Source organism: Channa argus, chromosome 22 (genome assembly GCF_033026475.1).
Source record: "Channa argus isolate prfri chromosome 22, Channa argus male v1.0, whole genome shotgun sequence".
In the NCBI taxonomy this organism is placed as follows: domain Eukaryota; kingdom Metazoa; phylum Chordata; class Actinopteri; order Anabantiformes; family Channidae; genus Channa; species Channa argus.
This window is the reverse complement of record NC_090218.1, coordinates 6,786,019-6,813,645: the sequence shown is the minus strand read 5'-3', so window position 1 is coordinate 6,813,645 and position 27,627 is coordinate 6,786,019. Positions and strand designations below refer to the sequence as shown.

The following is a 27,627-nucleotide window of genomic DNA, read 5'->3' as shown; positions in this document are numbered from 1 at the left end:
TTGAATCCCTTGAGACTTCAAAATGTCTTTGTACATGGATCAGAGTATTTCTTTCATCTTCATTCTTTTACACACAGATTTGTGTACTTCCACACTCATGTTAAAGTACTTTGATCAGGTTCAAAGCACTTTTTTACACAGATCAGAGTATCTTCAGATACAAATGGACGTTTTTACACAGACCAAGGCATGCTACACTGATCAGAGTATGTTCATACATATATCACACTCAGTACATTACATTAAAACACTAGTCAGATCACTGTACTAATAGGCCTACGAACAGATAAGTTCAGAGTACTGTTACCTACGCATCAGCGTGGGTGTGCCTTGTTGCCATGGAGACGCGTTACGGTGAAGCCCGCGGTGAAACGTGGTCGTGGAAAAGCTTTTCCGGGAAGAAATATCACTGGTCAGAGTTAGTTAGTTAGTTAGGAAAGTAGCTTGCGGTATTTATATGTATTCTGTCTTTTTGAGAAATGTTCAGACATTTTTTAAACCACCGAAAATCCCGTTTGTTTGTGGACGTTTGGACAGAAGAAGCGTTAGTCCTTAGCCCCATCTCTGAGGAAACGAAGATTTGCAGGTTTCCGTGTGCAGGACTTACATTTAGTCTAATGAACTCTTTGCGAGTGAAGGGTTTCGTCCTGGAATCTCAGTCTTTAGACTGACTCTGTGTTGCACGAACAACCGCATCATGCCAGAAGAAAAAACCTGTAAGCTGCTCCAGCCATTAAAGAAGAAGACAAAGAAGAAAAAAAAGAAAGCAACTGCTTCCAACACCCCCACAGAAAATGCAGGTGAGTTGTGGAGGAGCAAACAGCTATTCCATCTGTAAAAGTCTAGCATAACTCATACTAGCTTTTGTATGTGTAAGATGTTTAATGTGTTAGATAAGTACAGTAAAAAGTACAACAATGGCCTCTGAAATGTGATAATAGAAAAGTATGAAGCTACATAAAACTCAGAAGAACTCAAGCATAGGACTAGTACCTTAAAAACTGTAGAATTATGCAGTGCTTGAAACCACCACTCAATCGTTTGTTAAAATTAGTGTCACATATGTATTAAAAAAAGCTCCTTTACCATGATATCACTATATGTTGCCAACATACTCAACGCAAAGTCTTCTAACTGTGACAAAATGTCAAATCGGAAAACCCTTTGTCACCGTACGTGTCTGTAATTAGTGGTTCTGCAGAATAAAATGAGCATTGATTAAATAAATAAAATATTTTAAGTCATCCTCGCTTCACCGGTTCATGTAAATGTCACTCTAACACTGCATCTGTTTACTGTACAGAATGTAAATTACAGATTACACATTAGATTATATGGAGGAGGTAGAGGAGGAGGTGTTCCCCGCAGGGTTGAATCGGTCAATAAGGAATAGGCTCCCATGTCGCCTCCCCTCACCAGCCTGTTACAGCTCAGTACAGCCCTCTAATTCCCAAGGCCATCATTAGCAATCTAAACCCTCAGCTGTGTCTGGTTCTATGCATAATCCTACGTGTTTATGTTGCCTTTCTGCAGAGAAACCTCAGGATACATTTTTGCCTCCTGAGACCTCAACAGTGTCCATTGTGGCCCAACAAATTCCAGGTCAGGTTCCCAAGTTTAAAGCTACAAGTAAGAAGAATGGAGAGCAGCTCGCTGACAGTAAAAAACGGAGAAGTAAAAAATGCCCCAAGGACTCTCCGTCCCCGGTGAGCCACGAAGCTTTGGCACAGGGACATTTGACAGAGCTCAGTGCCAGGGAGAGTCTGAGGTGGGAGGGAGCGCTGGAGGACCCCCAGGCTGAGGAGAAAAGGCTGGAGATGTACAGGGCCAACAGGCGGCAGCGTTACATTGCACACAGAGAGGCTCTGTCAAAAGAAATTCGGGATCCCTCACAACAGACTAACAAGAGCTCAGAGAAAAACTGACAGGGCCTGCACCGTTACTGCATCTGAGAGCCGCATACCAGTAGTCAAATAAGGCTTTAGTCACTGTGAGGCACAGACTGAGGATCCCTGGGCATCGTTAAGAGCGAAGAGTCACTTCAGCACCTTTGAAAGCGTCTGATAGCACTGCTTCTTTGCCAAATATTTACCTTAAGGGCCTTAAGGGACCGAACCTCCTCCTGCTGAATAGGCCTATTAAAGACTTAACAGAGCATTTGCTCCTGAATTATGTAACACTTCCTCAGTAGGCCCAGAGTTGATCTTTTGGGACTGAAACCCAATGAGGATAATACTGCTGATCCCTGCTCACATGTGGGTCCACAGGCCAGTGAGGCAGAAGAGAGTGAAATTAATGTCCCATGACTTTATTTCATCGTTTCAATGTACGAACTAGTCTTTTCTTCTCTTTTAGAAAACTTCTCAGAAAGCCACCCACCAATGTGTGATTGTGTGTGTGTGTGCGTGCGTCCATGTGTATTCATTACAAATGAAACGTGATTGTAACAATTTGTTTTCACACTGTCAACAAATATATGTTTACAAGCTTATTGGCTTTCTATTTATTTCAGCTTAACTCCTCACTGAATGACAGGCGGCATATTTTAAGTATAATATTTTTGACCACTGTGCCATAATGATGTTGAGATTAATGTATTATGTTTTATTCTGGCCCCTCTAAGAAGAAAGACAATGTGAAATATTATAGTTCTAATTCTCTTTCCTTATAATTACAGAACTGAACAATATTTTTTTTTTTTGTGGTTAGTTTCAGTTCTCTGTGCTCAGTAATTCTTAGTAACACTACCACTGCCGGACAATAGGTTGGAAAGAAGTCATTTCCCTGAGTGAATCAGATGCTCCAGTGCTGACATTGGGCATGTCCCAAATTGCTCATAACCACTGTTGTTTCCCCCACTTCCATTTTTAGTCCCTCCCAGTAAAAATGCATGGGAGGATGCAAGGCCTGCTTCCTATTGTCTTATTTCTAGATGTCTCTTTCCTCAGTTGATTCGGAAATTATTTTCCTCCATCATAAAGTATGTCTCAGCTCTCTTGGTTCTGTTTGGAGGAATGAGGATCGAGGAGGTTGATTTGGGGACAAATGAGCCAGGACACAAAGGCCCATCCTTTGTGGAAGTCTCTTACTGAACTGGTACACCACTTTATTGGAGTGTTCATAAAGTGTTTGTTCAGTGAAAAGAAATGCCAAACTTATGCAATTTATTTATTCTACAATTTCTATTTCTAAATAGTCATTGAAATGACAAACAGGGGGAGGTAAGTGACCACCCCTGGCCCACCCCTCTGTCTCTGCCCCTGCTTATAAGAGACATGAATCATCGCCAATGAATGCAAAAGAGTACATAGTGCTGCTGTGCCTGAGTTTTTTGTAAGCATGAAACAAACACAAGACAAAAAGTTTAAATGACAAACACCATCCTGTTGTTTCTCCCTGCAAGGTTCACAAAGCTCTTCTTTATCTTAAACACTTTAAAATGCATAGTCAAAACAAAACTGATTATTTCTTAGCTCAAGAATGAATCATATGCAAAAATAACTTACATTGACAGTGTGTTTGGATCTAACGTTTTAAAGCTGCTCCTGGTTATTTTTATTTAGCTGACAGTTTCATGGTCTGAGACTGCAGGAGCATCGGCATCATCATTACGCCAGGAAGATGAGCAGAAAGCTGGTCATTTTACGCATAGCTTAGGCAGTGGAACAGCATGTGCAATGAAGTCATCTTTGTCTCTTCCTAAAGCTACAATATGTAAAATATTGTGTTTATAAAGTATTTTTCAGCTAAACCTTGCTACACATCTTACTGTGAGGTGCTGCCAAAGCGTGACCCAGACTCACCGAAGACTCTCAACACTCAGAGTGTAGACATACTCCCTGATTTTGGGGGGTATGCTCAGCCTTTAAATCAATTACTTTCGGCCAGCTTTAGGAGTGGGAGCTCATTCATGCCTGTCAATCAACATGTGTTCAGGTCCACTGCTTCCCTTGCACTGGTGTTTCAGATGTTGCAATGGCTGACTTTCTCCTACCATGGGGCAAGTGCAAGCCTCATTCAAAAACCTTTAGGGAGGAAGGTTTTCAATCAGTGGGGTACAGAAGCCTTTGACAACACCTCCCAGATATGTTCTGGAGCATATTTCTACAATAAATTTTCATATAAAAGTTACACTCTGTAGCTTAGATTCGCTGTATTATAAAACATGCTTCTGTCTGGTGATTTTTTTTCCTTTAACAGTTCATCTAAAATATATATGAAATGACGATATGTACGCTGATCAGCCACAACATTAACGCCACATTGTGATTTAAATATAAAACCATGATATGGTTTTTATGAAAATAATACGAACTAAAAAAATGCTTATGTAGCATTATTGCTTGACCACCTGTATGTAAAGTGGTTAAAATCAGCTCCGCATTTATCAACAGTGATCTTTGACCCTTATTTTTTATTAATTACTGTACATGTTTTTGCCATAATTATCATAATCTGTGGCGACCCTGAACTCACAGGGATAAGCCGAAAGGACAAAAAAAAAAAAGGAAAAGAAATCAGAATCTGTATTGTTTAGAATGCAGTTTTCTTAGTGAAGTACATTTACTTTTGTACTTTAAGGAAAATGTAAATAATTTGCTTAGTACATTTTACTTGGGTAAAATATATGCAATATGTAAATATATGCATTTACTTGTTTATTGAGTTTGTACTTCTACCACCTCAACATAACTCAGTGGCCATGCTGACCCTTGTCCTCCATGGCATTAATAGAGCACCACTGTGGCTGATTGGTGTACATTGCATTTCATGATTTACATATTTTGCACAAAAAAACATGTTTTGGCAAAGTCCTCACACACACACAAAACATTACACAAAATAAAAGCGATTGTTACCTTCAATCCTAAAACATCTTAACTGCGACGGACATTAAAAAGCCTGCACCAGTTGAACCCTGCTGAGAGTGAAGCTAAGAGTAAATCTGTAGGTGTGGAGAGAGGTTTGAAGTAAAGACGGTGATAAACCAGCAGCGAGGCAAAGAGGGAAAGAGGAAAAACGCAGCATTTCCTTTGTGAAGGTTCTGTCACACTGCCTTTGTGTGTGCTGTTTGTCCAGGGCCTATTGTTTCAGTGTTGGGCATGTTTTGTTACCGTTGCCTGTTTCAGCATCTCTGCTTCAAAGAGCTGAACACTCCCCCTCTGTTCTCCTAATCCCCCCCTCCGACTCACTGAACGCACCACGTATACGGCCACAGTGGGCATTAAGGTCACTTGTGTTTTTCCAACACCCACATCCAAGTAAAAACTGCCCCTTACAACACCTTCTAAATAATAACAGCAGAGACCAGACTGAGGTATCTTGAATGTGATGTGTTTGCACTGTTAGTGAAATACCCCTTTAGACATTAAGTAAAACACAAAATCTAATGATAAAAGTTTTAAAAGTAATATCACAAAAGCTGCATCTATTTGAGGTATCTGTTGTTTGAGTAGTGGAGTCCCCTTCACTCACTGTAGGACGCACAGGTTATATCCAATACTTCCATACACCAAACTGTAAACATAAACTTCAGTCACCGCTACTTTTCGACAACATCAGTGAATGCTGCCTCTCCTGAATCAACTATTTTGACCACTGTCCTCGGTGAGAGCAATGACAAATGGACAGGTGATGGACATTCATGTCATGCCACTGGTGTGCGGGTGATCAGGTGAGAAACAGTTTAGATCAGGACAACTGTAGCCAGCTCAGGTCATCTGATCTGTCAGGAAGATCAAAAAAAAAAAAGATAACATGATTTTTAATGGATTTACATTAGTTGATGCACCTTGTCACACACAGTAATATTTGAGTGACAGAAGTAAACAGGACCTATTCCTAAAGACACTGGCCACTTTATTAGGTACACCTGTGCAATCCAATACAGCAGCTCTGCCATGAATTCTACTTTTATAATGTTATAATTTCTCAGTTATTTGATTGAACCTGTCAGAAATGGGATAATTCTAATCTCTGTTTATTGAGATCATAGTGTCGAACTTGAGTGCATTATAAGAAGAGGTGGTTCTAAAGTTTTGCCCCCTTTAGTAATTTTAAATAGGGTGTTCAAAATCTTGGAACCACTTCTTCTTATAATGCAATTCAGTACGACACTTTGATCTCAATAATAAACAGAGTCCTTTCTCACAGTTTCATATTCAATCACATTGTAAAAATAGAATTCATGGTAAAGCTGCTGTAATGGGCTGTATAAGATTGTGCATGTGTACCTAATAAAGTGGTCAGTAAGTATATATACACAACTTTGTCCTTTCGGCTTATTCCGTAAATTCAGGGTCCCGAAAGTGGATAATTTTGTCTGCATGTTGACTTGGCACAGGTTTTTTGCCGGATGCCCTTCCTGACATAACCCTCCCTGCATCAATATTGATAGAACCCAGAAGGTATTTAAACCTGAAATAACAGATTTTTGGCCACTTGGGGGCAGTGGAAACATGTTGCGAACTCAACACTCAACACTTCGCACAATGCTTGTGGTGTCCAAAACCAACCCAATGTGCACAGTGAGAATAAAACAGAGCATTAAGATTATGGTTAGAATTCTGTGTAGCCTAACTGGTTATTGTTTCTATATTGTTATATGACTACTATGATTATTGTGGCTTTAACAAGACAAAACTCCTGTTATGAAAGGATTTCTAGAATTGTAAAAGCCATTTCTAACCATCTAACTGAAAATATATTATTAGTATAAACAATAAAACCAGTTCAACAACACTGCAATCATCTTCCAAAATTGCAGTTGAATAGAGACATTTAATACAGTTTATAGGTTCTGCACAACCTGAACATTAGCCTTTATGAGTAGAGAATTTATTTCAGGACTGTTGTGATAGACTGCATTAGTTTTAGCTTGGGTATCTATAAAACTGAGAACTGGGGGTGTTTTCCCACCTGAAAGTCCAAACCAAGTGTTTACATTTGATCCTGGTAGGTTTTGGTTTTACATAGTAACTTTGCAAGGGCTATAAGGCATTTTGAGTAACGTGTCTACTGTGCATTCTGACATAATTGATTCCAGTTGCATGTGTGACAGCTAAATTTGGTTTCTGTCCCCAGAATATGATCAAGTGTCTGCACGAGGATCACTGACTTTTGTTCAAGCAAACCGGTGGCTCTGTGGTTAAAGACGCTATAAGGCTTCTGTGAGACTAATAAGAGGTCCTGTGCAGCATTTCGTCCCCCATGTCTCCCCCTTCATTTCCTGTCAGCTATCTACTGTCTCCAGTCTAATAACAGCTTCAACATTTACTGTATGTCATTTATGAGGTACAGTGTTCCTACTTGTAAAGGTCCATAAACATAATAAGACACATTATTCCCCTTTAGCCTGTTCACCACAAATAAAACTTACCACACCTCTTTGAATATACCCCAGTAATTTAAAGTCAGATTGAAAGAAAAAGAATTTGCATCAAGACAGACAGAGATTTTACATACTGAGCCTCTTCCTTTGTGATGACCTTTCCTGTTGAGAGTCTCTCAGCTACTGCAGATGCTGCTGGGTCGTAGTTCAGGCTTGCTGCTGCTATAACCTCATTATTCCTGCAGGTGAAAAAAATAAAACATAAAATATACATATTTACGCATTTCTCTATGAAAGGAGAATTTAGTTTATCTCTACTTACTTGATGTACAGCGCCAGGAACTTATTGTCCTCAAACGTTCCTTTCAGTACAATTTCAGTGTATCCTTCCCCGTAGCCTGGACACAACCAGAGCAGAGCATTTTGAGGTTGTCACAATAACTTTCATTAAAGCATTTAAACAGTTATTTACAGACTTAAAATAAAAATTAAAAAAGTAAAACAAGTCCAATAATCCTACATCATACTTCCTACATACTACATCTTTACTGTTCATGAGGGGGTTTCAGTTTGTGTGTAACAGCACTGAGCCAAACTTTATCATGTGAGTCATTCTCAAAGCTCTTAGTGTGGCTGCACTCAGTACTAAGTTAACATTTACATACTCGTGTGTGTGTGTGTGTGTGTGTGTGTGTGTGTGTGTGTGTGTGTGTGTGTGTGTGTGTGTTTCTGTGTGGCTGAGCCCACCTGCATATCGGATGGTTTTACCCAATAGGATGGTCCAGTAGAAAGGAACTGAGGTGAGTTCAGACTGTTTATTCAGCATGTTCAGAGCTACAATCCGCCCTAGACAACAGCAAAAATATGTTTACAGTTTAAGCAAAAATAAAGCTAGAGAACATATTGTACACCACATACCCAACACAGACACATTTTTCCTGTTTCATACAGAGAATAATCACATATCACATTCCCCTCATATCTGACCCCGTGGCAAATAGTGTGGCACAGATGTGTGACAGCTGCCATAACTATCTTCAAATATGATTAAATCATAAAACAGCTGGTTGTTTTTAATTTTATTTACTTGTTCAGGTAGTATTAAGGGTTTTGTAATTAGATTTACTTTATTACTATATTACCATGTGCTTGTGCCATCTGCCAGTGTCCAATGTTGACCAGCTGGTCTTTGGCCATCGCCAGGGGGAAGGTGGCTAAGTCACCTCCACAGAACACATCCGGGACGTTGGTGCGCATGTACTGCAGGAGTGAGATACAAGCAGACGGCTGATTATTAATGGTGCAGATTTGTCTCATCATGTTTATGAAATGAAACGCTGTGTCTGGGCTCCAGGAAACCTTGTGCAGTATTTAATTGCTCACAGCTTAACAATGTTTTATTGGCCTGATTTTTTATAATCTTTCCTAATATTACTATTTTTGCTTAGCATTGTTTTTTTTTAACTCATGTAACACTGTGCATTTCAGAAGACTGTTGTGGGCTCAGAGACCTCAACTGGCTGTAAATGTGATTAAATGCAATGATATGAATAGTCTAATATTGTTATTTATATATGTATGTTGATTAATTTTACAATTATTATTAGTACACACAGTATAGTAAAGCAGTGGGATGAGGATAAACATAAATGAAAACACAAAACGAAAATAGCAGGGTATTCGCTGACCTTGTCGACTGTCACAAAATGTTTTGAGTCCATTTTAATTTTACTGCCCTGCAGGAACTCTGAGTTTGGGATGATGCCTGGTGGAAAAAGGACAAACGTGTCTGAGCAGAGTTGGTGAGAATAGTGTAAAGAAAAAAATTTGGGGACATTGCTTCAAAATGTTTTAGAACACATTATTAACAACATCAAACACAGATATGTATTTTGTTTTTTTATCGATATCATCAGAGATACGTTTCTGAACATAGCCTGCAATGTGTAACGTATTTAACTGTTTCTTATGAACAGACTTAAAAGCTTATGATATCATGATGTAGAACTGGAAACATTATTGATAGTTGAATATGTGTGGATGTTTAATAGCAGCAAAGGAAATGTTCAAAAAGGTAAGTACATATGTAAATGTGTATAAACATAATACATCCAATGTCTCCATGTCACTCACCGATGCCAACAATTAAGACATCAGCTGGGATAACTTTTCCACTTTTAAGCTCAACTTCCTTCACCTTGAGGAAGAAAGGACAACAACACAGAGGAGAGAAAGAACTAAAAGTCTTTATATTCAGAATTTTTAACAACACAACTAATTGGTAAAATGTGTAATTGCCTCCTTTACCTTCCCATTCACACCTCTGACCTCTGTTACATTATCATTCATGTAGAATCTCACATTTTTCTCTGACAGCATCTGCAGGAAGGACAAAGTTGTTGTTGCTGAACTATAAATAGTTTAACTTCTCAGATGGACTATGCGACTCTCTCTATTTCTCACCATCATCGTGACTCTGCCGATTTCAGGGCCCAGTGTGTTCTGGTATGGCATCTCACTGCTGCCAATCACGGTGATACTGGAGGCTTTGTCTATCAAATAAGACGCCACTTCCATGCCTAAAGAATGTCAAAGTAAATGCTTAGCTTACCAACTACAACTAAAAACAGCCAAAAATGTATGGTAGCTCAGAGGCCACAAAAAGCAGTAACATGCTTTCAAACACATAAAGATACAGCTTATTACATCAGTAAATAAACTGAGTATTAAAAAAATAATAATTTTACAGTGAATTAAATGTATGCTAGGAAATGACAGATAATTGTAGAGTGATGTACATTAGTACTCGGACAATTTGGAAAATATTGTTGGTAATATTTCAATTTTACCAACATTTATTATTTTAATATTACCAACAAAAGAGGTTCCCACGAGGACAACGTTGCAGCCCAGACATACTTCGTGGATCTGCCGGGCATCCTCTGGTGTCTCCAACATCTTGACGTTGTCTAACTTCATGCCAGGCACATCCAGACCCTTTGCTCTAAAGGACAGACTCTGTTCATAAGCAATGCAGTGCAGTGTAGTGGTCCTGCCACCTTCCATATGGAAACTCAGCGTATTTATAAGAAATATGTTGGTCATAGTTCAATGAATAAAACAAATTCGAAATTGGGAAATGTTTCTGGAAATGAATAATTCTTGGCTTTCTATGAATTAACTTTAATTTCTACATGTTTCCCAAAGCACACTTGAGGTTTACTGTTTTAACCGATTTACGTGTTTGTAAGCAATATTAGATGCAGCATTAAACATGAATACAGCCCAAGGTATAAGTGCTGTTAAGGACATGTTTAGCACTTGAAGTTATTTCACTTAAAAGGTACAGAAACTTTGTAAAGATGATAAAATCAAATAAATCTTTATGTCACTTGTTAATTTATGGATCCCGTGAGAATTACACTACACTAAGCAAGTACTTTTTATCAAAAACGTTTTTTGATGGATATTTTTTTCCTGAATGCTGATTATTGGAGTCCACAATCGAGAAACGAGTGGCACCTTCCTCAGCCTCTTGTTTCCCTTGCAGTGTTTATGTGTGTATTTGTCTGTACCTGCAACCAGTTGAGACGAGGAGCTGGTCATAGCTCTGGACTGAACCATCATCGAAAGCGACTGTCTTCTTGTCTGTGTCCACTGACAGTGCCTGAAAATGCAACAAGGATTTAAAACTGAAGCACTATGAGTCCGTCCACATGGCAGCAGATCAATGTGTTATTTGAGGCCCAGAGGGAAATTTATTGCAGAAAACTTTTCTCGCCAGACAAAATACTCAACCAACTCACTTCTTTCCTGAGCCACACCTCAATGTCGTACTGGTGGAAAAACTCCATCCTCCTTAGCAAAATACTGTCACTCGCCACATTCATTACCTGTAATGGGTGTATGGTGTTTATGTTTGAGTAATCAGAGCCAATTACACTACAAACTCATGTATTCATGCATAAAATGCTGGTGTTCATGTTGTTTACTCTGCAGCACCTTGCTAAGACGGGTTTTGTCGTAAGGTAAAAGGTCGTCTTTGGAGACCATGATAATTCTGCCGCTGAAATTTTCTTGCCGAAGAGTCTCGGCACAGATCAGCGACGCAGCCCCTGCACTTACAGACCGTAGGCAAAACATCAGACTCTAGGGAAATGTTTTAAGAAGACTTGCAGACACACACATGCAGCATAACATTTCATGTATTAGATATCTACCGCTGTTCATATAACCTGCACACTTTCAAATTATAGGTATAAATTGCATTTGTTCGTATCTAATATCTTACTGTGGATCTCTGTAGTATATTTGTTTCTTTTAAACTTGTACTATAAATATACTATAAACTAATAAAAACTCTCGAGTGGCTCATCCTGGGGCGGCTTCAGCCCATAGTTTGGCCCCACCTGGACCCTCTCCAGTTCACCTATCAGCCCCAGGTAGGAGTTGAGGATGCCATCATATACCTGTTGAATCAAGCATACGCCTATCTCTTCCTCTTCACCCTTTATATCATGGACTTCAGCTACCGGACAGAGTCGTGCCACCTTCAGTTGTTGTCTGATGACTCTGCCTGGGTCGGATGTATCAGTAAGGGTGATGAGTCTAAATACAGGGCTGTGGTGGGCATGGGGGCTGGGGGCAGCGGACTAAGAGCTCTGGACACCAGCGGACTCAATAAACTGATCAGAAGGGCCAGTGACATTGTGTGGATAGAGCTGGACACTTGTGTCAACCAGAGGAAGTATGTGACCAAGCTGCGATGGATAATGGAGAATGGTTCCCATCCTCTTCACTACATGCTGGTGACGCATAGGAGACCATGCAAGACTCCTACTACCAAAATGCAACACTGAGAGCCACAGGAATGGCCATCAATCTTTATAACTCTTCCATCTGAGATCAGATACTCTGATACCCTTCGAGGAATGATAAAGTATTTCTGATTCTGATTCTGAACATGTAACAAACATTTTACATATGCACATAACTGATCCAGTTTTACTATATTTTTACTCCTAATAATAAGAGTATAAAAACAATATCTAACATATACATATTCCCAGGCTCCATCATTGTGCGAACTAACAGCTACTTTTATGAGCAAAAACCAGCAGCAAATATTGCATTCAGGAAGCTAGAATCAGAGAAAATATTCCAAGAGTGATTCAGACTATCATAATTAAAACAGATGCTTAGTAATATTTTGTCAGTCAAATACAACTCACCTCCTCCCAACAACAGAATAGTGTGAGTAACTCCTGGTACTGCTGTCCCCATACTCTTTATTCTTTTTTCCTGCCCCAGAGTCTGAGTCATGCATAAAACATCACGCACAGTCAACAAAGATACAAATTATGTATTTGTCACCTACATTAAGTCAAAAACAGTTTTCTCTGTGTTTTTTCACATTATCCATCCATCTGTCCATTAGCTATACCACTGATTATTTTACAATACACAATGGAAAAACTATTTTATCTACATTGTAATTTGCTATTTAAATAGCTTTCTTCTTTTCACTATTTGTGCACAACTGATTTTTACTTTTCCAGTCAATGAAAATAAACAGTAAAGCTACTTGCCTTCTTGATTACAGACACATACACTTTGCTGTTTTGAATTTTAACCTTCAAAAGAGAAAAGAAAAACACAAAGTGAAATGACAGAAAATGTCTTCATAAACTAAACATGTGTCTGTCTGGTGGTTTGTACCTTGTGGCAGGGTAAACAGTCCATGCCGGGGTACTCTTCCAGATCTCCTGTATGGACATTGAAGCAGGCACCATGCCAGGGGCACCGCACTCTGTTGCCTGAAATAACCCCTAAAACACACACATATCTTTTACATCTTTTACTTGGTCCAGATGTTCACCCATTATTGAGATGAAACTTCAGAACATGTAATAATGCTTTTCAAAGATACTGTAACATCTCTCCTGTGTTTTACTTTAGATGGATATTTTTTGTTTTCATTTTTCTTTCACTACGTAAAATAGTAAAGCACTATCATTATTAATAACATTAGAATGAAATCAGTGTGTGATCATCCTCTTCTTCTGCCTCTTTACCTTTGCAGAGTGGAGCACCATAGTGTGTACACTGGTTACCAATGGCACTGTATTTGCCTTCACTGCGCGTCAACAGCACGCTGTGATGTCCCACTTCAACCTCCATCATCCTAAGGTAACACACACACACACAAACATTTTTCATGTTCAGTAAGAGTTTAGCTTTACATTTTATACACACATGTGCAGGTTCTGACATACAGAAAAAAATAAACTGTGATACAATGAAATCACATCTTTAAACATAAATAAAAGATTTCCCTTCATTTTTGTGACATGCATGTTATGTACATAGGCTACTGTATATCATATTGTATTTGGTGTTTCTTTCTGTGTCACTAAAATGTATGTCTATACGGTGCATCACTGACATTGAGACATACAGTATATTTTCTTATATTGTTTTGCCATCACCTCTGTTCAATGTTTAGTTTTATGACCAAATACCTGGTAGGGTACCCTAAACCCATGTGTTGATATATGAAAAAGTACAAAGTAAATAGAAGCTAATAATAGCCATATTATTTTTCCATAATGTACCCAGTTGTAAGCTAAACAATGGGGCTCAAATTGAAGTGTTAACGTGTTAAGTAACACGTAGCTAAGGCATAACTTAGATTTAAGTTAACATGAACTTTTATTAACTAACTTTTAACATTAATATATATATATTATATATATTATATTATATATAATATTATCAAAGAGCATGGTACTTTTGTGGCTACTTGTGTGTCTTTTCATATTATTTTATAGTTTAGAATTAAACTATATAATAATATGAATTAAACTAATCAGAGGCTCATATGAGACGTTAACATGGTCTCTTCCTCATCTTTCACAGTTTACAAACCATTTAAATCTTTTTAATGTTACATCACTGATGAGTACTGATGTGTATATAAAAAAGTTGCCCGGGTGTGACCATCCCTGCTTCCCCTCCTTACTGTCCTTCCTGCAGGTCAGATTCCAGACACACCTCGGCTGTCAGCTCCTCTGATGAGTCGTCTGGATCTGAGTCTGGAAGCTCATGTTGAGCTAAACACGAGTACACACAGTTAATTCTAACAGCTTTACCAAAGCGTGTAGTAGCATGGGTGAAATCAGATTCAATTGTGTCCACTGCCTCAACTCTGTTGCTCAAACACCTCAAACAGGTTACTCACATGGTTCAGTCCCAGGCATGTCTCTGATTCAACTGTAACACCACACAGACACACAAACCCCCTGCAGAAACATGAAAAGAAGATCTGTAGAAAGAAGGTTTTGTCTTTTCCTCTCATCAGCTGGACAGTAGGATAGGATTCTGTTTCCATGGCAACTGCTCCATCCTAGTCCACATGTCTTTAGATCCAGGAGCCCCTAAACACTGGACAATTTGAGTTTAACTAACAAGAATTCTGACAAAAAGTGACTTTTAGCACTGCTGTGAATGAACAGCTTCGGTGATGTAGCTGGTCATGTTCAGCCCTGTTATTGTTCCAGGGAAAGGCGACCGTGGCCTTTTGTGTATGAGCAGCATAGAGAAAGGCTGACGAGGCAACAGCCGCTGACACTGAATGGACTGGAGACAAAGCACAACACAAACCAAAGGTAGTATCATTACTTTTATTTATACCGGTTTAAAGATTAACCACAGAAAAGCGGAAGAGTTTAACATGAATGGTGAAGAATATTGCTAAGAATATTCAGAGGCATCAGACTTTATTATACATAAAGTCATCGCCTTTATCTGAAGTAATATCCCATTTCAAATGTAGTTAAGTTAAGAGAATACTCTGAAAGTGCAGAAATAAAAGTATTCCAATAAGAAATTGAATTCTTAAGGCATCAATCTGACAGTGACATTGTTAAAAGCAAAGTATTTAGAAGGTTAAAAGTGACGTTGATAACATGAATGATACAAGTCCAGGTTTGTTTTATGTTCTTGCACGCTGTGTTCTGTCATGGGTTCACGTTTACAGATCTCAGTCTGCCTCACACACACACAAACATGCACACTCACACAGATACGCGAAGACACACACATAAACACGGGCGCCCGCACACACAGACGTGTACACACATACACACACACTCCACTGGGGTTTATTGCTCTGCTTCTTCCTGTTCCCACACACCTGATTCCAGTTACAGTCAAGTCTCAGCGCATGAATGGTGCCCACTCATCCACCACCCACTCTATTCACTCAACGCCAGACTGTTGTAGACCTTTGCCAAGCAACCTGTTGACCTCTTGTTTCCCAGCTTCGTGCCAAAGTCTTTGCTCTAGTTTCTGATCTGTTGCAAGGAGAACCTGGGACAGAGTTCATTTGTTTTTGGCTTGCTCATGTTCTGCAGTTTTTAGAATCATGCCTGCTCAAAATCCACATTCTTCAGCCTAGTGAGTTGTTTCCATTAAAACCTTTTGTATAAACACATCCATCTTGTGTCTTCTCCTAATAAAATAATAAATGCTCTGCTTGTATTACAATTTAGCTTTATGTATTTATTTATTTTTAATTTTATTGCAAAGGTCTTTACAACCCTACTTCTCATTTACACACACGCACACCCCAATGATGGCGGCTGTCATGCAAGGTGCTCACTTGATCTATCAGCAGCAACTTTTTGGTTTAATGTCTTGCCCCTTGACCCTGTGGTCCATAGACAACTGCCTTTACAACTGAGCTATAGCCACCCATTGTATACTCATGCTTTCTGATAAGTAAAAGTTCAGAAGATTTAAACTCAATTATATTGAAAATACCAAAAGTCAAATTCAAGTCAATTACCATACAAGGGCCTACAGTGCTAATCCAATCTCAGGCTGTGAGGGTTATAGAGTTAGTGAATAAATTCACTTCAACATGTTTCAGTAAGGACCACCTTATTTCACTTTGGGCCATATCACTTAGCACTTAGGTTTGATGTATATTAATAACAACTGCACCTTCCGTTGATTGACAGTTTGTCCAGTTGACTTTTTCTGAATCTAGAACATTTACTTCAAGGTGGAATCAGACTGAAAAATGATTCCATTTAAAGTTTTGATTTCTTATAAAACGCCCCAGTAGGTTGCATCTGTATCAGTGGTGTAAGAACGATTCAGTGACAGAGGAGGTCTGATTGGACAGATCGATAAAACAAAAACAACAGAAAACAGTGTATATAAAGTTGGATTGCACTATTCATTTGAGTTAGAGGAAATCATACCCCGTGTCATGGTGACCACGACCCTTACCTGTTATCAGTGAATAGTTTATAACTTTTTGAGAGTGGAGGTATATTTGTTAGGGGACAAAGGGCCTCAAATGGCATTTGAGCCAACACTCACCACCTACTATGTGCACAGAAAACAGAACCACATGAGCTCTGAACTCAAAAGTCAGGCTCTGGGATGAAGCGTAGTGATGGATTTGAGGTCAACACTTCTGGTCATTGTGGGATCTGTGTGTTCTTTTAAACTGCTGAACAAGTTCGTGAGATTACTGCCAACACCAGAGCCGGCATTCACAAAAGCCTGGAAGTGGAGGAATATTAGCATCTCTTTAGCCCACAGTTCGCTGACAGGAGGGTGGGCTGTTTCATGGTATGTAAAGATGCAGCACAAACAGCAGCTGTCATTTATTTTCATGTCACATCATCTTTATTCTTTCTATATTCTCTCTCATTCTCACCCTGTAGTTTCTACCTTCAGCCTCAGATGGCAGAGGATCTGATCTCGTCTTACTCCTTGCTCTCTCACAGTCTCGTAGCTGTGTCTACAGGTGAGACCCACTTCATTGGGCAGCTCTGCCAGGAGGCTATAATTTCTCAGGGTTTAAGTTGAAACTGTCAGAAAAGTGATAATCTCACTTTGTGTTTATTATTGAGATCATAGTGGGTGGTGGGGTCTTACTCAATTGCATTACACTAAAAGCTGGTATGAATGTTTTGGCCACCCTATTTATAATGAATAAGGGTGGCAAGATATTAGAACCCTAATTGTAAAAATAATTATTGTTGGTTCAAGATTTAATACTCCATGCACCATTGTAATAATTTATACTGCACAGTGAATTTTATAAATGAATGAAAACGTGCATTTGTGTTACATGCTAATATACAACTTGTACTCTTTCAATCTTTAGGCTATTTTATTTATGATTTCTTGGACTTGGCTTTAAATCGGTCATTCAGACAGTGCTGGGAGCTGCTCCTCCACCATATTGTGGTAATTAACTTTACTCTTTATGTGTACAAACCATATGTTTATACAGTGCGATGGTCAAGGCTCCACCCTAAAGAAAATCTATATATAACTATAATCTGTATATCTATATATCTATACATATATGTATATAATAACTATATCTATAAATACAAAGATAGTTATTACCTTTGCAATGGTTTTACAAAGTTAAGGAAGAACTTTGCAAATAAATAAAAAACAAGAAGACTTAAAAATCCATTTATATTTCCAATTCAAAAATATATGTACACCATAACAACTGCTGCAAATATATGAAACACAAAATGCTGCAAGAGGTAAAGGGCACAACTTATGAACAATTTAGTTTGAAAACCTAATTGCATTATTTGTTGCAACTAGAAAACATTTCTTCAAAGTTGCATTTTTTTTTTGTATTTGCTCTGCATATCTTTATGTATATGCTGTCACATGTTGTTTTACTAAAAAAACTTTTATTTTGTTGTTGAGGATTTGTAAGAACATGTTAACACTCTTGAGATTAAACAAAGAAGATTGCAAATGTGAGCTGGAGCTTCACTAATAAATAATACAAACACCCAAAGATTGTCTGCTTCCAGAAACATACGCTGATGTGAATCAATATAAAAATCACTGAACCCTTACTGTAAACTGATGATCAAAAGTGTTACAAAGTGATTTGAAGTAGTGTAGATAATCATCACTCCACAGTTAGACCAATTGTCTATGAATGGAGTTATGTGGCTACTCTCCATAAAAGTGGGTTCCCAGCTAATTTGACTCCGAAAGCACAGGGCAGAACACAGAGATAAAAAAGTGTAAAGGCAAAGGGACATTTGGAGCTGGTAAATGTCTAGTCTACTCTATAAGTGTGGCCAGCTGAGCCTCAGTTAACAATTAACCTAAACATTGAAGCAAATCTTTAAATGAAGAAAATCACCAATCTGGAATTGTGCCCAGTTCTGCGATCCTCATAATATCAACATTTCTTAACATATTCTTAATTTGTGAGACCACAAAAGTCATGAGTGTGTTTGACTCTAGAGCAGGGGCGGGTCTAGTGTAGATGTATTTTAGTGGGGTGGCCAGACTGGGGCACGTGCAAAGCAGTTTTGAAAATAATAAACTGTATATTACTAGGCTAATTGGGCACTTAGTGTTTGTTCAGTGTCAGAAACTCCAAGTAGTCATGAAATGATAATTAACAGAAAATAATCCCTCATTTGCAGGAAAGATCTGCCTGGTTGCTAACAAAATATATAAAACTGCCTTGAATGTACATAAAATATATATATATATTTATAACTATAGAAGTGATCAGATTTAGTCAGATCTCCTTGTGCTTAAAGGTTTTTCCATCTTGTTAATCTGACGGGGGGGGGGAGCCTGGATCAAAGTCCAGACTCAGCTTTGTGCACACATCTTTATGATGAATTAAAGAGGTAAAAGATTAATTGTGTTATGCAAAGGGCCAATATATGCAAGCTAACACTGACTACTTGCAACATGGAAAAACCTTAAATTAGCCCTGCAATGTAATATGTTGAATGCATTTAGTTAATTAAATGCATAAATGTATATAGTTAACAACAAGTTGCTACTTATTAACCAGTGCTATTAATAAATGACGTTTTTGGAGAACCCTGGTTGCTATGTTAACATATTGTAACTGCAGTTCTCTGAGTTTAAGTCCAGCTGGGGACTTTTGCTACATGTCACTTCCTCTCTTCTCCAGTGTTTTCATTTTCAGCTCTACACATAAAACTATCGAAACCCTGTCTTGCGCCTTGAACCTAAAAAGGTCTTATATCAATCAGTTAATGCATACTCCAGGCCATTAGAAAGTGGTACCACAGTAGGATTCTTGGTACCAGTTATGACATAATTAATATCTTTACCCCATCCCGCAGAAATATGGATGACTTGCATACAAATGTGAGTGTTTCTCCTTTATTTCTGTCTTAACCTTGGATTTTGTTATCAGGTGATCGCGTGCTTTGGTTTTGCTGTGACATCTCGTCTCTATCTGGGTTTCGCCGTGGTGTCTCTGCTGGTAGAGATCAACTCAATTTTCCTTCATATCAGACAGCTCCTCCTCCTGTCGAGAAAGAGGAACAGGTCCAGTACTGAAATTACAGCCCCTTACCACTCAGCGACCTACAGCGTGACCAGCTGGCTCAATCTGGGAACGTAGGTTACTATTAATGATTTCCGTCTGGAGGTTTAACAAAGGTCACAGCCAATTTGAAATGTGAACTCATGCATTTTGAATGTATGATTCCAAATTTGAATCTCTTTGATGTTGGTATAGTGAGATGAGATTGAAATAGTCCATCAAAATTAAACTTTAAAGGTTCACATTTGTGTTTATAAGTGTCCCATGTTCACCATGTGAACCTCTTTCAGTGGAAGTGATTGGAACCAACGTTCACAGTCTTTGTCTTGTGCAAAAATGTATTCAAATGTGCTAAGCTAAGGCTAAATGTAGCTATGGCTAAAATACTGCTTTATAGCAGTCTGAGTTCATATAAACATGTACATATCTCATTTTTTCTTGATAAAGATACTTTAATGTTTCTCTGTTGACGATCAGTGTTAAGTGTCAGGAAAGTAATATAAGGAGGGAGTTTTGCACCAAAACCACTGCATCTCTCGGAGATATCAACTTTATGTCATTCATTCGGGAAGGATATATCTTACTGAGCTCAGACAAACATTTTTGCCCAGATAGAGGACTCTGGATTTCAGCCCCTTCACTTAATAAGCATCTTTTGGACATATCTTGTAAAGGCCTGTATTAATGGTTACAGTAAGCATAACCTCTGTCAGCGTTCATATGGGAACCAAACTGTTGTTATAAGACTCTTTTTAAAAGAGTGGATTTACTGTGTGTTCCTCTGTTCATCAATGATTTTTGTCTTGTCTGCAGGTTTTTGGTCTTTCGTGTGTATACAGTGGGTTGGATGGCCCACTGGTTTGCAGGCCACAGTGAAAAAACCCATCGTTACATCCTGATATTGGGGTCAACAGGCCTGATTGTTATCTCCACCATGAACATAGCCATATTTTATAGACTGCTCAGAGCAGACATCTTTACAAACACAAAGAAGAAGAACTTCTAGAGGGAGGCTGTGCTGTGACTCCACTGATTCAATTTTTTTTACCTCGTGATGTGGTTAAAAAGTGTTAGTGTTTCCTTTTGACTTGCAATGTTTGCATTAATTTAAAATTTTTATTTTCAGTTGCTAACAAGCATTGGTCAAGACTGCAGTCACATTGTCAAACCTCTTCACACAGTCACAGAACAGAAGACCATGTGGACTTTTTTACTGCTATTACACAGAAGGCATTCAGTGATTCATGAACCGCTTTTTCAGTCAGAGACCACGCAACACACTGTACGTTTGCTGCACATTTTCCAAATGCTAAAATACTTTGTTCAAAACAGTTAAAAACGCAATCAAAACAGAATAATGGTGAAAAAATTTGCCTTTCTGCTGCAGCCACATTGAATTCTATAGGAAATCTTTTCAAAACTTTTGGTGAGTGAGTATACAGCTGAAAACCTATTCAGGTGATCTGTGTTTGCTTCACATATAATTATTTTGTGGATGAAGTCGGATTTAACCTGGCAAAAACACAGAAAGGAAGAAATGTCATTGGGCAATGGGCAAGTAGGCTAGAGAGGAGCAAACATTACAATGTGTGCAGCCCTCTCTCATGGTGGTTTGCTTTGTACAATGCTCTGATTGGGTCCTACAATAAAGAGGCTAATTCCTTTCTTGGAAGACCTCTGTAATCAACTTATGCCAGTAGGGGAGAGAGGTCAAAGGGCAAGGAATACAACGTTTTTATACTCTTCCTGAACCCTATAGAGGACTTTTACTCTGTGTGGAGGTGGAAGGTTGATGACCACTCTCTTAATGACCAGCTTTTCTTAGTGGATGCTATGAATCCTGAAGCCTGCCTGGGTTGGATTAGACAGTCTAAAAGATTCTTCCCAAGATAAATGCCAGAGAAGACATAAGATGTGATTATTGAAACATGTGGCCAAATGCAGAATGTGAGTGTTATATATAAAGTACTGTAAGTCATTATGCAAAAACAAATTTCTGCATTGTTGATTCATTCTTGTTACAATATATACTGCAATATAATATACAATTATTTAGTGCACGCAATAATGTGCTATAACAAAATATGGATTTATCCGGAAACAAAAGCATTGAAAGGTAAAATGTCTTTTGTGTAATGCTCTCTTTTGTTAGTATTTTGTAGTTCTGTGCATAAGGGGGATATTGTTTGCTTTCTGAGTGAGACTTGTTGCTAGTGTTGTGGATGAATCAGCTCTTTTTGAAACATGTATATGTTTTTTTGGTGGGAGAGTTTTGGAGATGAAATGAACTGTTGTTGAGATTAGATGCGTATTTGTAATGCAGACTGTGTGATGAGTTTATAAAAAAGTGGTTTAGGTATTGGCCAATGCTTGTTAGCAATTGAAAAAAACTGTAATTGAAAGTACACGTTAAGTAAATGTTTAGTGATAATGCTTGTGAGCATCAGGTGAGACGTAATAAGAATTCAGTTTACCCTTCAAAACCACTGGTTTGTAAACTGTACTATCTATGACCACTTTGTCACAGGACGTCTACCAGTTAAAGCCATTTTCATTCACATATTAAAAACCTAAATCTAATATACTTCTGTGACTGATCACTTTTTATTTCTGCTGCTTTAGTAAGGTTAGCTTTAGACCTCTGGACTATAATTCTGAGATAAAAGCTTAACTTAACTGCTATAATGGCGTGTGTGTGTGTGTGTGTGTGTGTGTGTGTGTGTATAAGTTAGTCCAAAGTAATTTCTCTTGGATGTATAACTAAAGTTGTGTTGTATTATTTAAGGGCCCTAACAATTGGGGTGGCACTGGCTCAGTTGGTAGAGTGGCCCCCTTCAGACCATAGGGTCAGAGGTCTGCACCCCACTCTTCGCGACTGAAGTGTACCTGGGCAAGACACTGAACCCCTGACAGCCCAACACATTGCCCAGCTGCACAGTGCAGGCCCCAAGCCTGGTAGAATTTGGGGAGTGTTGCATCAGGAAGGGCATCCAGTTTAAAAATTCTGCCGAATCAACATGCAGACAAATGATCCACTGTGGCAACCGTGAACTCATAGGATAAGCTAAAAAAAATAATAAAAAATCCAACAATAACAAGAAACAAAGGAGACATTTTGCAGCAAAGATCCCTGACTGTGTCCAACCAGCCAGGTTGTGATGCTTTGGTGTCACTACAGCAGGAGTTTTGTAGGAACAGTGTAGAACAGCAGAGTCTGACACTACATCACAACCCTCTTCTTCTGGAACAAGCTAACCAGAGTGGGAGCCTTATAGTTTGTGTTGGTTCGAACTTCATCTCTGATGCACGGCAAGTGAATCTTCCCTCCTCTGGCCTCCTTCACATAGTAGGGACACTCTTTTAGATGCTCTGACATGGACGGCATATCTCGGAAACACCAGGTGTCCACAGGAGAGAATAGGGTGCTAAACTGCCATACCTGAAGGCACAGAAAGAGGCTGTAATTTCTACTATTCTCTATTTATCTCTATCTATGTTTCCATCTCAATTGTCTGCCATTTGATAAAAAGCTTTAACTCTATTAATATTCTCCTAAAAATTATGCTTAAAGTGCATTAAATACATAATCTCTTTCCAACCCTGTATCTCCAAACATTTAAAAAATCAAAAAAAAGGTTTTTCGTTATTTGCATATATTAGACTCCAATTTGTTTGGAATTATATGCTGCAGAATGACTGTGGCATCAATCAGATGCCTCTCTGATAGTGTTGCATGATGGATGCGACTCTCAAGCTTTAAAGTACTTCAAACATTTGAGGCACGCAATATTCTCATAATCAAAACACAAGTGTTGTATATACAGATATACAGTATCCATTGAGTCTTGTCCTACCTTCTGCTTCACCCTCCAGATGGCTCCATGATCTGAGCAGGTCTTCCTCTCCCAGTGGAGGGTGACCATCCCTCGCTCTTGCAGCAGAGAGGAGCACACCTGCCTCATAAGCCGGGACACCAGAGCCAACTGGGACAGGGACAAACTGTCCAGGAAACTGGCCATGTGGCACAGCACCTCATAGGGCAGCAAGCTCAGAGAGACCTTCCCTCTTGCTGCAAGACCTCCCCTGTTCCAGTGGCTGGTGGAGGAGTCCACTGAGCTGGACTGGACAGCATCACTCAGAGGGACTGGGATAGTGGGATGCAGGCAAAAGCAGCCCAGTTCCTCGCTAAACGCAAAGTTGAAACTGTGGTTGGTCCTTGGCACTGTTTAAAAATCAGTCTGCAGCCACACTAACCAGCACTACACTTTGATCTGTAAATGGTGATTTTACATTTTGGTTGTAAATTATCAAATGCCACTTTAAAATGACACTTAACTGAAACTTTAAAGTAGAACAATAAAATATTTTTATGGAACTATAATGGAACAATGGAACAAAAACAGCAAAATTGAAAACTAAATATGCTACAATGCTTCAAATACCTGAAGCATTTTAGCATCTTTAGTTTTGGCTTCAATTTTGCTGTTTTCATTATCTCTAAGCTGCATCAGTAATAACAAATTAAAGCCACTCCTCCAGGTTATTAGGTTTTTCAGATTATCCTGATGGGATCCATTTTATTTTTATGAAATGTGACGGAATCCCAGTGTCCCCAGGATCAGGTCATTGCAGTCTGATGCTGAGTTGCTGACGACTGTTTTTTAAATTCCCACCTTTCAACTGTACATCAGCTACTAAACTTTTCCTTATCACGACTGTATTTGTTTATGTTTTTTCAGTCTGTGATACTTTAATTTCATACAAAACACATTTGACAACAAAAGCAAGAAAAAAGGTGTAATGCTATCAACTACAATAACAAAAATGAAGTTTTAGTTTGACCTTACTTGTAGCTGACAGTGGATTTTTGTGTGGAGGGTTGAAACCTTTGCTGGCTGTAGGTGCAGCCCAGGTAAGCCAGGGGGCATCTCTGCTCGAACCATCCGTTCACACCCATCTGGATGTCACTGTGGTTGTTCCTGCATATAAGAACATATTGGGCTGATGCAATCATTTAATATTTGATCAGAGGCCCTAAGTGATAAAGTTTTAATTTGTAGTAGTCTTTGTTTTTTCAGCTTGATGTATTTTGAATATAACACGCTATTTGACTATTTATTAGATACGTTTTTTTGTGAATCTTAAAACAGTGAACAACTCTAATTTATTATCTCCTATATATATATTGTATTAAACAAGCCACAGAAAAAAAAAACACCGTACTTATAATGTTTGCCATATTCTCTGCGCTGGAAGGTGTGTCCACAGAGGAAGGTGAATGCAGAGCTGGCCTTGTTGTGTCGACTGGTCACGCTCTCTGCCTGCAGCTGAAGGTGCAGCTCCAGTGGTTTTCCAGCAGTCAGATCAGCCAGCGACGTGTTTCTCCGGAAAGGAGCAGACAGGAAGTTGAAAGTCTGCGTACCTTCGTCTTGTAACAGACCATCCGTGGAAAGGCTCTCTGCAATGAGATGACCCCTCTGTTCCTTCTCCAGGGAGCAGAGCAGGGAGGCCTGAGGGGCAAATCGAGCACCCACTGTCACGTATAGTCAGATTATGTGTGAATAAGGGGTTCTAATAGATTTATGATAGGTACAGGAGGAGAAGATGTCTAGTGAACATGATGCAGCATTCAGCAGCTACAGAGCCAGATATTTTTTATGATATGTATATACACAGCTTGATTCCTCTGCCTCCACGTGTCCAAAAGGTTGTTTTTGTGGTCTTAAAAAGAACATTTTTAACAAAAGAAGATAAAAAGATTAGAAGGATATGAATATATATCTTTCTCACCTGAACATCCTCCCACACTGGCATCTCCTCTGCAGCCACCCCCAAGTCTCTGGTATCCACAGCTTCACTTTTTCTCTTATAAAAACCAGGGTTGCGGATTCTGCCCTGCTTGGCACAGAAGCTGGTTGGGACTTTGAAGGTACGCACAGTTATAATCTTCATTGGTTCTAAATGTCCGTACACAAATTTCTTCCTCGGTTTGGCAGTGAGACCAGAGGAGGAGGAAGACGCACGGCTCGCCTGTGTCAAGGGGTTTGATGATTTGCAGTCATCTGCGATATGTTCCTCTTTCCTGGTGGCCATGTTGTCTCCTTTCCCTTTAGTTGGTGCTTCGCCTCTGCCAGCCCCAGCTTCTCTGCAGCCTCCCATCTCCATGCTGAACATGTGCTCCCAGGCATTGTAGTTTTGTAACAGCTCAGCATCCACTTCTGCCCTAGCAAGAGCCTCTCTTTCCTCCTGGGTGAGCTCATAATTAGCCACTGCCTCATCCTCAACCTCATTATCCTCATCCTCACTGTCTTTTTCATTAGGAGAGCTGATTCTGAATGTGTTAAAAGACTGCCACTTAACTTCGTTTGCTGCTGCCCTTCCTGCTGCCTCCTTCTCCAAAGCAGCTTTCTTCTGTCTCTCTTTCTCCTTCCTCCTCTTCTCCTCCTTCCTCTCTTCCTCTTTTTCTTCCTCCTCCACGCTCTGGGTCAGCTCAGGAAACAGTTTCCTCATCTTAATAGAGTGAAACAGGCAATCCTGGTCTTTCAGGGCCATGGGCAGGTCCAGACTTCCTCCCTGCTCCTTTTCTTTGAGCAAATTTTCATGCAGCTCTGTGTTCGGATGAGAATGAGCATCGTTTACCGGCCAGCGGTTCCACTCCATGGAGCAACACACCACACTGGCTGGACACACCTGGAGGTGAGCTGCCTGCGAGGAGCGGGGAAGCTGAACCGGGCAGCCGTACTCAGCATTGAGGCAGGGCACTCTAACATTAGGGCAGAGCAGCAGGTGATCTTCCTCTTTGCACAGGTGGAAGAGAGCTCCACAGTGCAGGCGGCAGGGGGTGACCGCACAGCACACAGAGGCCTCCACCCGAGCCCTGCAGCGTCGGCTGTAGCAGGAATCACAGTGGACATGCTGTCGCACCCTGGCGGCTCGAGAGCGATGACTCTAATTGGGTTTAGGGAGGAAAATAAAACAAATGAAAATCAGAATTTTTTAAAAAGTAATTTAATCAGTATTTTTATTAATATGTAAAAACAAATTCCCATATTACTTTGCTATTTACATTTGTATTAACATTTATTTATACATTTATTAGCAGTTGTTTTGCATCATTAATATGTTGCAGCCACTGACCTGCAGGTCTGGAGGAAAGGTTTCTAGAAATACTGCACCAAGTCAAACTGAATTTAGGGAATGTGTGTCTACATGATGTTTGATACACCTAAAACCATCTAATTGTACCCATAAAAATGTACATAGCAGATCATACTGAGTTTGAAAATTTCACTGAGTAAACAACATATACTGAAGCATGAAGAACTGTAAAAAGCAAACAGTATGAATTAACCTACACAACCTTAAATAAAAGGAGCAAAAGGAATAAACTACATTTGATCTTACAATTGCAAAGTAAAATCATACCATCCTTATGATCTTGCACCAGTGTTTTTATTTGTAGCTGTAGGTCTGCCCTGCAAATACATGAAACTATGATTCTCAAAGCCTCACAGTACAGTCAGCATGACAAGAAAACACACGTGAACACACAACAGCAGGACACCAGTAGAGTCCTGTGGTGTGAAAGTCAATAGGAACAATCAATTACAGATGTTAACCTACCACTGTGAGAGTTGGAAAGGAGAGAAACATGCTCCTGGCTCTCCGCTTGTGTTTTAAAGACCAAGTGTCTGTGTATCTGTCTTTGCTATGTGTGTGTGTTATAAATAGAGCTGAGCACTGATGAGAAATGTTACACAGGTGGTCAGAAACATGGTTTAGGTTACTACTCCCTCAGGCACTTAAATCTGAAAATCTTTATCATCTTCTTCTATCTGATTCATCTGTGATAATGATGACTTTGATCGACTGATGAAATATCAGAAGACAGTCCTCTAGTGGAAATTTTAGGTTC

At 39.3% G+C, this 27,627-nt stretch overlaps 4 protein-coding genes across 4 annotated transcripts; 2 read left to right on the top strand and 2 right to left on the bottom strand.

Annotated features, from left to right (window-relative positions):
• The first annotated feature begins 275 nt into the window (after positions 1-275).
• On the top strand, positions 276-2,500 carry liat1 (ligand of ATE1). Its single transcript, XM_067492502.1, has 2 exons — positions 276-800; positions 1,534-2,500. Exons 1-2 carry the CDS (start codon positions 698-700, stop codon positions 1,923-1,925), a joined length of 495 nt encoding a protein of 164 aa, XP_067348603.1. The 5' UTR covers positions 276-697; the 3' UTR covers positions 1,926-2,500.
• A 2,325-nt stretch (positions 2,501-4,825) lies between these two features.
• On the bottom strand, positions 4,826-14,589 carry LOC137108218 (apoptosis-inducing factor 3-like). Its single transcript, XM_067492580.1, has 19 exons — positions 14,571-14,589; positions 14,352-14,442; positions 13,405-13,514; positions 13,049-13,158; positions 12,919-12,963; positions 12,562-12,643; positions 11,333-11,445; positions 11,137-11,223; positions 10,906-10,997; positions 10,204-10,334; positions 9,794-9,909; positions 9,638-9,709; positions 9,464-9,527; positions 9,019-9,095; positions 8,473-8,590; positions 8,078-8,176; positions 7,653-7,728; positions 7,465-7,569; positions 4,826-5,725 (listed from the first exon to the last, which is right to left on the bottom strand). Exons 1-19 carry the CDS (start codon positions 14,587-14,589, stop codon positions 5,692-5,694), a joined length of 1,641 nt encoding a protein of 546 aa, XP_067348681.1. The 3' UTR covers positions 4,826-5,691.
• A 1,981-nt stretch (positions 14,590-16,570) lies between these two features.
• Positions 16,571-20,773, top strand: LOC137108111 (TLC domain-containing protein 2-like). Its single transcript, XM_067492430.1, has 5 exons — positions 16,571-16,975; positions 17,071-17,153; positions 17,517-17,599; positions 19,581-19,786; positions 20,526-20,773. Exons 1-5 carry the CDS (start codon positions 16,797-16,799, stop codon positions 20,716-20,718), a joined length of 744 nt encoding a protein of 247 aa, XP_067348531.1. The 5' UTR covers positions 16,571-16,796; the 3' UTR covers positions 20,719-20,773.
• An 87-nt stretch (positions 20,774-20,860) lies between these two features.
• Positions 20,861-27,414, bottom strand: LOC137108110 (F-box only protein 40-like). The gene is made up of 7 exons (XM_067492429.1): positions 27,336-27,414; positions 27,138-27,187; positions 25,503-26,660; positions 24,936-25,222; positions 24,560-24,691; positions 23,567-23,897; positions 20,861-23,151 (listed from the first exon to the last, which is right to left on the bottom strand). Exons 2-7 carry the CDS (start codon positions 27,138-27,140, stop codon positions 22,933-22,935), a joined length of 2,130 nt encoding a protein of 709 aa, XP_067348530.1. The 5' UTR covers positions 27,141-27,187; positions 27,336-27,414; the 3' UTR covers positions 20,861-22,932.
• Positions 27,415-27,627: the final 213 nt, after the last annotated feature.